Raw genomic sequence first — 12,333 nt, forward strand, 5'->3', positions numbered from 1 at the left:
AGAGATAGATTTGTGTGTCATTGGCATAGAGATGGTAGTTGAAGCCGTGGGAGTTTATCAATTGGCCAAGGGAGGAGGTGTAGATGGAGAAGATTAGGGGTCCGAGGACAGAACCTTGAGGGACCCCAACAGAGAGAGGGAGTGAAGGGGAGGTGGCAGCATTATAGGTAACACTGAAGGAGCGCTGCGATAGATAGGAGGAGAACCAGGAGAGAGCGGAGTCACTGAGGCCAAGAGAGTGCAGTTTTTTAAAGAAGGAGGGGGTGGTCAATCGTGTCAAAAGCCGCAGAGAGGTCAGGTAGTAGGAGTATAGTATAGTGGCCATTGGTTTTGGCAGTTAGTAGGTCATTGGTGAGTTTGAGTAGGGCAGTTTCAGTGGAGTGTAGGGGGCGGAAGCCGGACTGTAAAGGGTCGAGAAGGTTGTTGCCGGTGAGATGGGAGCTCAGGCGATTGTAGACTAAGCGTTCTAGGAGTTTAGAGGTAAATGGCAGTAGGGAGATGGGTCTTAAGTTGTTCATTCGGTGAGGTCCAGGGAGGATTTCTTAAGTATGGGAGTGATGTGCGTGTGCTTTAGAGGGGAGGGGAAGGTACCAGTGGAGAGGGAAAGATTGAAGATGTGAGTGAGGGAGCATAGGATGGAAGGGGGACCGCAGGAGTTGTGAGGGGACAGGGTCCAGGGGGCAGGTGGTGAGGTGGGCTTCAGAGAAAACCTTAGTGACCTCTTCGATAGTAATGAGGTCAAGGGAGAGAAGTGTTGAGGGTGTTATTGTGTGAGGAATGCTAAGTGGGGTGGGTGTCTGAGCAGTGGTGAAGTCCCTACGAAACAAAGTGACAAATGGTATATAAAAATATAAAGTGACTCACACCAGCATGTGCAAACAAAATAAGGTCCAAAAAAAGGACCGATATATCATAAATAAATCAATATACAATATAATCATGAATAAACACAGAACATAAACGTGATAATATAAACGGGTGTCCTTAACACTCACACAACACTAGTGCAACAAAGTGCCAAAAAAGTCCGAATTGGGACCAATAAATGACAATAGTGCCTAAAAAGATCCTAAAAACGGACCTGATAGTAATACGGCGAAAAACACTAAGCATAAACACAGAGTCTAAAATGGGACTACACACAAAAGTACTCCAACCCCCCAAAAAACAGTGCTCTGAGGCACAGATCCCAAATCACATATAAAACAACAACCACTGTGTCACTTAAATAGACACAGTGCAGCTAACGGTGCATATGTGATATAACAATGGTATCAAGTGAATAAATGTGTTCAAAATATAAAAGCATAACATAAATGTAACTGAAAACACATATAAGTCCCGTGAGGTGAATAACACCTAAATATATCAAGCAATGCGCTCCTTGTGATGGTTAACCAAAAGGTGATGACAGGTGTAACGAAGATATCCTAAAAATGGCTGGAATGCCCGCTCACCTCCTTGTTTCGACCTGCACGGGGAGAGTTTGGAGGAGTCCCGTGCATGGAGGATCCGGTATAGTGATCCTAAAAGCGTTTTGGCCCCGTAACAGCTTCAACTCTTCTGGGAAGGCTGGCCACAAGGATTAGGAGTGTGTCTATTGGAATGTTTGACCATTCTTCCAGAAGCACATTTGTGAGGTCAGGCACTAATGTCAGACAAGAAGGCCTGGCTTGCAGTCTCCACTCTAATTCATCCCAAAAGTGTTCTATCGGGTTGAGGTCAGGTCAAGTTCCTCCACTCCAAACTCGCTCATCCATGTCTTTATGGACCTTGCTTTGTGCACTGTCATGTTGGAATAGGAAGGGACCATCCCCAAACTGTTCCCACAAAGTTGGGAGCATGAAATTGTCTTGGTATGCTGACACCTTAAGAATTCCCTTCACTGGAACTAAAGAGCCAAGCCCAACCCTGAAAAACAATCCCACACCATAATCCCCCCTCCACCAAACTTCACACAATGCAGTCAGGCAAGTTCCCCCGGCAACCACCAAACCCAGACATGTTCACCGAGCCCCTAATTTTCCCCCCCAGCCCACGCCCCCCCATCACGACTAACAACGCCACCATCAGTCCCACCCCGCAAGCCAAAGTCCTAGGTGTCACTCTAGATTCAAAACTGTCCTTCCCACCCTATGTCCAATCGCTAGCAAGCTCATGCAGGCTCCACCTCCGTAACATCTCCAAAATACGTACGTTCCTAACCCCAGACACTACTAAACAACTCGTTCACTCCCTCATTATCTCACGCCTGGACTACTGTAACTCCCTCCTCACCGGCCTACCTCATCACAGACTATCCCCACTTCAGTCTATCCTGAACTCAGTGGCCAGACTCATCCACCTTACCAACCGTTCCTCTTCTGCCACCCCCCTCTGTCATTCCTTCCACTGGCTCCCGATTGCCCACGCATCAAATTAAAACTACTAACACTGACATACAAAGCCATTCATAACGCTGCCCCAAACTACCTCACCGACCTGATACCCAAATACCACCCAACCCGTAATCTTCGCTCCTCACAAGACCTCTTAATTTCTAGCTCCCTGGTCTCCACCTCCCACGCCCGACTGCAGGACTTCCCCCATCCTCTGGAACTCACTACCCCAATCCATCAGACTGTCACCTACCCTCCTCACCTTTAGGCACACCCAGAAAACCCATCTCTTCAGGGAAGCCTACCCCACCCTCACCTAACTGCCGATCTCCTCCACTCCTACCACTCTATCCCCCACAGCCACTTCCTCCTGTGCCACTATCCCCTCCCTCTTAGATTGTAAGCTCGAAAGAGCAGGGCCCTCGAACCCCTCATGTATTGTTTTGTTACTGTACTGTCTCATGTACTGTCCCCCACTATAATGTACAGTGCTGAGCAAACCTTTTGGCGCTAAATACTGTATATTAATAATGTTCATTGGGTTGCCAGCCAGAGAAGCGCGATTCGTCACTCCTTACACCACTGCATCTGAAGCTTTGCATTGCATTTGGTGATGTGAGGCTTGGATGCAGCTGCTCGGCCACAGAAAATCATTCCATGAAGCTCTCTACGCAACGTTGTGCGAATCTGAAGGCCACCTTGGAGGTCTTTAGCTATTGACTTCTGCAGACAGTTAGTGACCTCTGCGTGCTGCGCGCTTCAGCATGTGCTGACCCCGCTCTGTCATTTTGCATGGCCTACCACTTGCTGGCTGAGTTACTGTTGTTCCCAGTTGCTTCTACTTTGTTATCATACCACTAACAGTTGACCGTTTAATATTTTGCAGCCAGGAAATTTCATGGATGGACTTATTGCACGGGTGGCAACCTATCACGGTACCACGCTTCAATCCACTGAGCTCCCGAGAGCGATCCATTCTTTCAGAAATATTTGTAGGTGCTTGATTTTATACACCTGTGGCCATGGAGGTGATTGGAACACCTGAATCCAATAATTTGGAGGCGTGTCCCAATACTTTTGGCAATATAGTGTATATCTTTACTGTCCTGTATATAGCCTGTGCAGAAAACAAAGCTGTGGGAGGAGCCCAACAGGGTCACAGGCTGCTCATAGAAAACTACAGGAGGGGGTGGAGAAAAGACCAGTCACCCTGCACAAGACAAAAAAGCAGTAACTGGTCTTTGCCTCTGTGCAGGAGCTTCCTGTAATAAAGTTTAACACTGCATTACTGCACAGATCTGGAAGAAATACACAAAGCACACTAAGACTCAAGTAAGAATACTCCTTGTATGTAGAAAATATTTGCCCTGAGTTCAGCTTAAATGTGGGCTGCAAAAGTAGCTGTATCAGATGATACAAATCAGCACTAGGGTATAGGATTTCAGTTTAACACTGGATAAATGGAAAGAGAAGCCCAACTTTACAGAACTCCAGATTCAGCCAAAAAAAAAAAATCAGAAAACATTTGCAAGACCATACTGTAAATAGGTGCAAATATATTACATTGAAAATGTTTGTGCCTACTGAGCTCTAAGTCCTCAATCTGCAAATGAGCTACCCAGAAAACCTGCCAAAGACAATAATTAGGTGTCAGCGAGTGGGTGGCTTTTTTCTGGTGTTTGGTAAGAAACAAGTCATGTGAATTTAGCACCCCTGCATCATATACTTTGTATGTGCAGATCACCCTCTAGTGGCTAAAGTGGAGATTCACATATTCAGGGGAGCAGGGGATGCCAGCTTTATTTTTTGTATGAAAAAAACAAGCAATAAGGTTATGGTTGGGTGTTGGCTACAAGTATACCAAAAGGCCTCCCACTAAACCAGTGCATAGCAGAGTAAAGCCTTCTTGAAAAGAATAAGGTATCTGTATGTCTCCTTTCCATAACAAATACAAAAAAAGAACATGTATATATTCTTCATTTTAGAATAATGGTTTAGAGCCATGCAAATCGTTCACTTTTGCTTCTGGTCTAACTGTACATCCAGAAATACTGGTTCAGGGAGTACAAATCCATGCATTATAAACTGAAAACAGCTGTTTAAGACTTGCTGGTCATCATCAGTGCATTGCTTTGACACCATAGCTTTATAAAGAGTAGGGCTTTGGGAGCAAGAAGAAAGTATAACAAGACATGTTATGGTTTTGTGGCTTAAAAAGGAACCAAAAAGTCTCAGCCCCAAAAACAGATCTGACAGGCTACTAGTGGTGTTTCAGCTCAGTAGGCTGTCACCACAAGCATCCACTAGTAGATTCTCCATAAATGAAGAACCTCCTGGCCAGTGGCCTTCAGGAGTCCCTAAACAGCACTGAAGCTCCAGCCATATTTAAAGCCTGACTTATTACTATGAAATGTGAAAATAACATGTTTTGGTTGAAACAGTTCTTTAAATACAATTGTACAATTTGTAAACTTTTCACATGCTCAGGATGAATTCAAGATACGGCTCTCAAAAGTACCAAGCAGGAGTTAACGAGCAGTGCTGCAGATGTCATCTCCCGCTAAGTTGAACGACGCATCCTACATTTTTTTTTACAGTGTGGTGACAGAAATGATACATATTAGGCCTCGACACACCTCTGATGTGGTATACCATAGTGCTGTAGAGCATGCAGATGTGGTGACCAGACCACCCAAAAGGGGAGGCCACAGTAACCTCTGCGTGGGCATCACACAGATGCAAGATATCTATATGTTGTATAACACATATGTAAGCCTCAGAGTTACAGAGTGAGCCATCACATTTAATAGGCCAACAAACGAAAGAGTTCCCCACGCTGGTCTCAGAAGGTGGCCGTTCTGTGTGGTTACTGCTTTAACCAAAGAACTTCTGTCCTCTGGATGATGGGCAGATCAGACAGAATAATCTATTCAAGAAAGTTAGTCTCACCAGACTGGATCTAAAAAGGTTATATGCCAACTCCTCTCTAAATGAAAATATCAGTTTTTTAAGGCTGTTGGCATACTAGATCATGGGTCTTAGAATTCTCTTAGGAACTTCTGCGGCCAGATGAATGTACAAGAATTCCCTAGTTTACAGAACTGCAAATCTAGATTCTCTATCATTCAGAATATACACAAAATTAGGCAATCCTTCTGCAAGACAACAGTGTAATTGAAGAGAAATAGCATTGTTAAGTTTGGCTTTGGAGTCAGAGATGCACTATATGGTCAAAAGTACTGCTTCAAATGCTTGGGTATTTCAGGGTACCTTCAATGCTACAGTATACAAAGGCATTTTAGACATATTGGGCACTATCAGCTTGTTTGGGGAAGGTCCTTATTTGTTCCAGCATGACTGTGCCCCTGTGTACAAGGGCAGATCCATATGGTTTAGTGTGTATGGTGTAGGGGAACTTGAGTGTCCTGCAAACAGCCCTGATCTCAACGCTACTGACCACCTTTGGGATGAATTATAGGGCCAATTGTGAGTCAGGTCTTATTATCCAACAGCAAGTACCTGACCTCAAAGAAGGGCACACATTTCCTCAGGCATACTCCAAAAGCTTGGGGGGTGTTATAGCATAGGTGGTGAGCAATGTTTCTGTTTGAAAGATCAGAAGAACTTACAATTTGAATGGGAGGTCCAAAACAGCACATAATTACAGTGATTATATATTTAAAAAAAAAAAAACACACTTCTATATTCTCTCAAGGATGAGGATACACCAAGCAGAGCTCCATGAAACTATCCTCTTCAATATGCAACAATACAATCACTTTTTAATCATTATTGCACAGATAAATATTCCATGCATACATTTAAAATCTTTACCCAGCACGGCAGTATCAATCTATATGCAGAAATGACGCATTGCTTAGCTCTATGCTTTCAATGTTATGATAATCACAATTCCAACTAAAGTGTTAAATGTTACTAAACTCAAAAACAATAATGTAAAATACTGAACAGTGGCTGCATTAGTTTTCTATTTTTTTGTAGGATTTGTTTTCATTTATTTTCTACTGGTGATCCAGCCAGTAACATACATCCTGTGTTAGGGATGGATGGAGGAGCAATAGAGACACCAAAGGACAGCAGTATAGTCAGCCTGGGGAGATGGTGTTAAATGGACTAGCAGAGCTAGACAGAGATGACAAAAAAAGTGTTAGCATGAGTTCAGCTTTAATTTGTTAAAGATGTTTCTGCAACAGTTTTTTTCCATTTTAGGATAAAGGTTTTACATAAATAAATAAAAGCGGACCATTGTAAGCACCCAGTAGTGTTAAATGGTTTGTCTAAATCTGCTAACTGGAAATTTACTGGACAGCTTGGTCTGCTAAAGGAAGCTAAAAAATAATGGACTTACTGGAAAGACCACCGCGTAAAGATAAAGGAAACTAATGTAGCCACTACCATCTAAGGATTGGTAAACTGCAATAGAAAACATTTTTAGATTACTACCACTTTAAAGTTTTAGTTTGTATTTTTGTACATTGAACAGTACAGCTGCTTGCCCTTCTGTTTGGTGTATCTCCATTCTGGAGAAAATATAGAATTTTTGATAATTATAAGGAGCAAACACCCAACAGAGGTTTAAAGAAATAAACAAAGGCTGCCCACACCTAGCTATTCTCTAATTTCTCCATTTGCACAATTGTGGTGCCTGGGCGGAGCTTAGAGTCCAGATTTGCTAGAGTTACTGCCTTGGGATTAGGTGTTCCCAGAATATCAGATCACCGAAACAGTGGCAATATTTATAGAAAAAAGGTAATTCTTTAAACACAGCATATAGTATGATAACAGCACAGAATCAAGAATCAGAATATTTTAGGGATTCCCATCTTGAAAAAAAAAAAAAAAAAAAAGAATATATGTCTGAAAAGTTTTTTTCCCCCCTTTTCTTCATAATAAGCTTTTCCTGCTTCGCTCTGCAATCTTAGTGCCAAAACAGACAGAGAAGTAAAATAAATAAAATGGGTCCTTATATTGTCTTTCCTGGCATGGCAAGAAAACAAAATGCCATTGTTGCAAAGCAGAGCAACTGGATTCGGGTTTGCTTTAGCCAGAGGTTTTCCTAGGCCACAATTATATGGGCAGCTGCCAGACAGAAGTATGCTAGAGCTACCTCGCACAGCCTTTTCTGGAGTTTCGTGGAAAAAAAAAACTGAGGAAGAGAGCATCAGGAAATATGTAAATTCATCATTTATGTTGCTGTCTATTGTAAACAACAGGACTCCGCAGTAACTGTTTGTAATAAACAGCCAAACTCAAAAGCAAGTAAGTTTGAGCCAGCCTCTGCAGCTATGTAAACAGTTGAGATCCCATCTAGCAGTAGCTTCCCATTTTAACACACAATGCGTCGATTTTAAATTTGCCCCCAGCTGCTTGGAACATATTTGAAATCATCAGTGTAGGTACGTTTACCGCTCAAATGAAGCAACAAACAACACGCAGCTTGATATTATTAGAGACAACATGTCACTCTTTGCTTTAAAAATAATGTGTTGCCTTTTTAAGCCCTGGTTCACACTGAATGCGACTTTGAAATCGCGCTACTTCACTTGAAGTAGCGCGATTTCAAAGCTGCTGGCCAGTGTGATTTCATGTGCAGCTTGCCTGACATCTGTGCAGCTTCATGCACAGATGTCTATGCAAGTCACACAAGAAATGGAAAAAAAAAAAAATAGTACAGGAACGTTTTTTCAAAATCAGTGCCGCGCCCATTTGAACGGTTCCATGGGCAAAAAATGGGTACGACTTGATATGCAATTTGGAACTGTCAAACCGCAAGACAAGTCATACCGGTGTGAACCAGCACAATTTGTTTTTTCTTTTTTTCAATAAACAAAAAATATTTTATCATTATATAGTACCTTTGCTCATTACACATTCTCTGCTTCCTGCTTTTCAGGAATACAATTGTTTTACCTTTCCTTCTCACAGTGCAAGTTTATGAGTTGGCCAACTCAACAATACAAAAGACTCCCTGCGTGGCTGATGCCTTATCTCAACAGCTGTAAAGAGAGTAAAGGCTGGTACACGTGGGCAGATACCATGTGTATCTGGCAGAAGGGCTCATTCACACCATGTGCAGAGTCCTTAATTAGTTTTCTGTGTCCTATTCACACCACAGCGCTGCAAAGAGCTGTCTTGCAGCACACTGCAAAAAAATTGCAGACATGCTGCATTTTTTCACACCACACATTATGTTAGTGCATCTCTCCACATCTCAGCCCTGCCACAGTGCATAGATAAGGAATTAAATGTAATTTTGGGACATCTCACCACCGCTACACAATGGAAGGCAGCCCACACGCTACAAACGATCTATTTAAGGTGGGAGTGGCTATATAGTTTATCCACCCATGCTCTTTTCATCATTTTTCATTCATATGACTGCAGGAAGGGGCAGAAAGGGCAGGCATAGTAGGTACTTTTGATGAGTGCATATGACAGATCCCTTGGCTCTACTAACCAACACAGCACCAGAAGGTTATACTAAGGGGGACTGGGGTTTGGTCAGAGAATGGAAGATTTAAATTAAACCTGCAGCCAGCAGCCCAATGCACACATCGCATTGACCAAGTAATTTCCCTTGTGCCGATTTAAAAAAAAAAAATAAAACTAAACTTAGGCTTTAGAGTAAATAATAATAAAAAGTTGAAAGTCAACATATACACTTTCTGGAAAGGATACAAGGGTTGTTGTCATCTATGCTGCAGTTATCCAGAATAAGAGGAATACCATCCAATTCAAAGATCTGTAAGAAAAAAAAAAAAACACAACAGAGCATGTTAATAAAATAAGCAAAAGAATGCTTAATTTATGTAAAGTGAAAGGATTGGAGGGGAAAGCCACAGGGAATAGTCCATGCATAATTTTTATTTGCCATAACAGAGGGTTCTATGGACAACAGAACAAATACCTCTCCGGGTCGGTCCACCATGCCAAAGCCCTTGTAACAGCCTGGGTGCAGGTCCGGGTAGTATCGTGACTGATAAAAAATAGTAGGGATGGATAACCGCATACCATAGAAAGAACTCCACCTTCTTTAATAAATCAATTAAAATCCTTGGACAACAAAACTAATAAGCAGAGGAACCAGGCTGAAGCACTTCATGTCCACAGATGCTTAATCACAAGGTTATGATTAACAATCTGTGGACATGAAAAGTGTCAACTTGGTTCCTTTCTGTAACTGTGCTGTTGTCCAAGGATTTTAATCAATTTATTAATTAAGTTGGAGTTATGTCCCTCTTAGATTGTAAGCTCCAAGAAGCAGGGCCTTTCTAACCCTCTTGCATTGAACTGTATTGTTGCTGTATTGTCTCCCTTATATTGTAAAGCGCTGAGCAAACTGTTGGCACTATATAAATCCTGTACAATAATAATAATGTCCTTCTATGGTGTGTGGTTATCCATCCCTACTATTTTTTTATCAGTGGTCAATGGAATTGACACTCAACATGCTTTGGGGGTTATAAACACATTCCTCTTCATCAGGGCAATGGTTTATTGTGCAGGAGGAATCTGAGTAGTTGGTAATCCTAGGGTTTAATTCTTAATAAGCTGTAGCTAAAAGCATATTCAAATCAGGTTGACTGGCAGCATCCAGTTAGTTATAGTTACTTCCTTAACGTAAATTTTGGATTTTTCCTCACTTTCTGTCCCCGCAAGAATGGTCACCAGGATGGACTAAGAAAGTCTCTCTACCTAATTAGGACCAGACCGAAATAAAAACCCCAAAAGGTTCCAACTTTTAAAATTCTCTTATATCAATAAAAAGAATAAAGCAGCTCTTGTTGCAATACGGACCTTCAGGTCAGAGTTGTCCTCTGCCACTGGTCTTATGAACTGAATGACAACCATTGTCATTGTACCCCCTTCCTGCATACCTGCACTACTACTTCACTTAGCGGTGTGTACATGTCATAATGTGAGCGTCATTCAGTGCAGAAGCACAGCCAACCAATACCACCAAAAGGAGATAAGGAAGGACATGTGATAACATTGGACTAGCCAGAAGATCTTTTTTTCCCTTAATTTTGGATAGTATGTTTTTAAAGATAATAAAAAAAAATAATAAATTATGTAAAACATTTTAAATATTGGGAATTTACAGGCAAGTGACAGCTCTGAGCAAAGCAACATACCCTTAAGTTGCTTTCTATTTTCAGGTTTGAGCGGGCATGTGTGCGCCCCCGACCCCCTTGTAGGTCCAGGGAGAGAAGACAGAACACCATCCTGTCAGTAAATACACTACATTTTACACACACATTAGATTAGCATATTTAACCCTTTGGTCACCCCTTCACCCAGCGCCATTAGTACAGTGTCAGTACATAGAATTTTTTACTGATCACTGTATTACTGCCACTAGCTGCATCAGATAGCGTCAGGGTCAGTTAGCGTTAGATTGACCGCACACTATCGCAATCGTGCCATAGGTCGCTGATCACCCCCCCCCATTATTAGTACATAGTGTCCGTACGAATAATAATAATTAAAAATTTTATATATATATATTTTTTTTTTTTTCTTCTTTTGTCAAAATAAAACTTTATTGAGTTTACACGGCATAGGTTCCACAACCACAAGTCAAAGGTCAAGCGATAAAGACAATGAAACACAGTACAAAACAATCCGCTCCTTATACTCCGTACCTCAACCATTAACACGAGACAAGGTCCTCCACATTGCTTTAATCAGCCCATACTGTTCTCAGTGTCACATAAAGATCTCACATGATTTACAGGTTAAGTTACAAAATTACAATACGTTACTGTAGCAATCTATCCATGACTTGTTCTGTTGGAGCCAACCCGTGGATATCCAACCACCCACCCCATATTTTTTTTTAATTTAGAAAAACAGCCTCTGTGTTGATAAATAAGCCACTCATATCTAAGAACAGTTCCCATAGAAAGTATCCATTCTCTGTGTGTGGGAGGGGAAGAGTTTTTCCAACGTAGTAAAATCGCTTCGATACTGCTTCTTTTATAAAATTATCCAAAACCACATCATCCAATATGCCTAGAAGGCAGCACTTCGGATGAGACAGTATTGTGCACTGAAACACTAGGTTTATGGTAGTACAATGGATATAAAAAGTCTACACACCCCTGTTAAAATGTCAGGTTTCTGTGATGTAAAAAAATTAGATAAAGATAAATAATTTCAGAACTTTGTCCACCTTTAATGTAACCAACTGTACAATTCAGTTGAACAAGAAACTGAAATCTTTTAGTCCTCGTGCACACTGGACGTTTTTACAACTGCTGTTTTTGGCTTTTGATGTTTTTTTCTACAGCCAGTAAACCCCTCAGCATGTTATCTATGCACACATAGACTGTGATCAATGTTTTTTGGCTGGGAAAAAAAACCCCAAGACTAGTGGGTTTCTAGAGGAGTTTTTTAGCTGTAAAAACACACTAACGCTGAAAAACGCAGCAAACCGCTAATACAAAAACGCTGAAACCTCATGTTTTTAACGTAAATTTACACAGCCAACATTACCAGCATTATTAAAATGTCCAGTTTGCATGGAGCCTTAGGTGGAGGGAAGTAAAAATAAAAACCTAAAAAAATATGGTTGCATAAGTGTGCACACCCTTAAACTAATACTTTGTTGAAGCACCTTTTGATTTTATTCCAGCACTCAATCTTTTTGGGTAGGAGTCTATCTGCTTGGCACATCTTGACTTGGCAATATTTGCCCACTCTTCCTTTCAAAAACACTCCAAATCTATCACATTGTGAGAGCATCTCCTGTGCACAGCCCTCTTCAGATCACCCCACATATTTTCGATCGGATTCAGCTCTGCGCTCTGGCTGGGCCATTCCAAACCTTTGTTGATTTCGATGTGTGCTTTGGGTCATTGTCATGCTGAAAGCTGAAGCCTGAAGGTTTTGTGGCAATATTGACTGGTATTTGGAACTGTTCATAATTCCC

General features: G+C 41.6%; 1 protein-coding gene across 1 annotated transcript in view; it reads right to left on the reverse strand.

Moving 5' to 3' along the window:
* The window catches only part of ATXN10 (ataxin 10), a 129,242-nt gene that overhangs the window by 13,181 nt on the left and 103,728 nt on the right, over positions 1–12,333 (reverse strand). The window contains exon 10 of the mRNA XM_089680763.1: positions 9,078–9,141. Within this exon, the coding sequence (XP_089536889.1) occupies positions 9,078–9,141 (64 nt within the window). The remainder of the gene's footprint in view (positions 1–9,077; positions 9,142–12,333) is intronic.

Source organism: Staurois parvus, unplaced genomic scaffold (genome assembly GCF_062004578.1).
Source record: "Staurois parvus isolate SC_StPar_1 unplaced genomic scaffold, SC_StPar_1.0 ptg000249l, whole genome shotgun sequence".
Lineage (NCBI taxonomy): Eukaryota > Metazoa > Chordata > Amphibia > Anura > Ranidae > Staurois > Staurois parvus.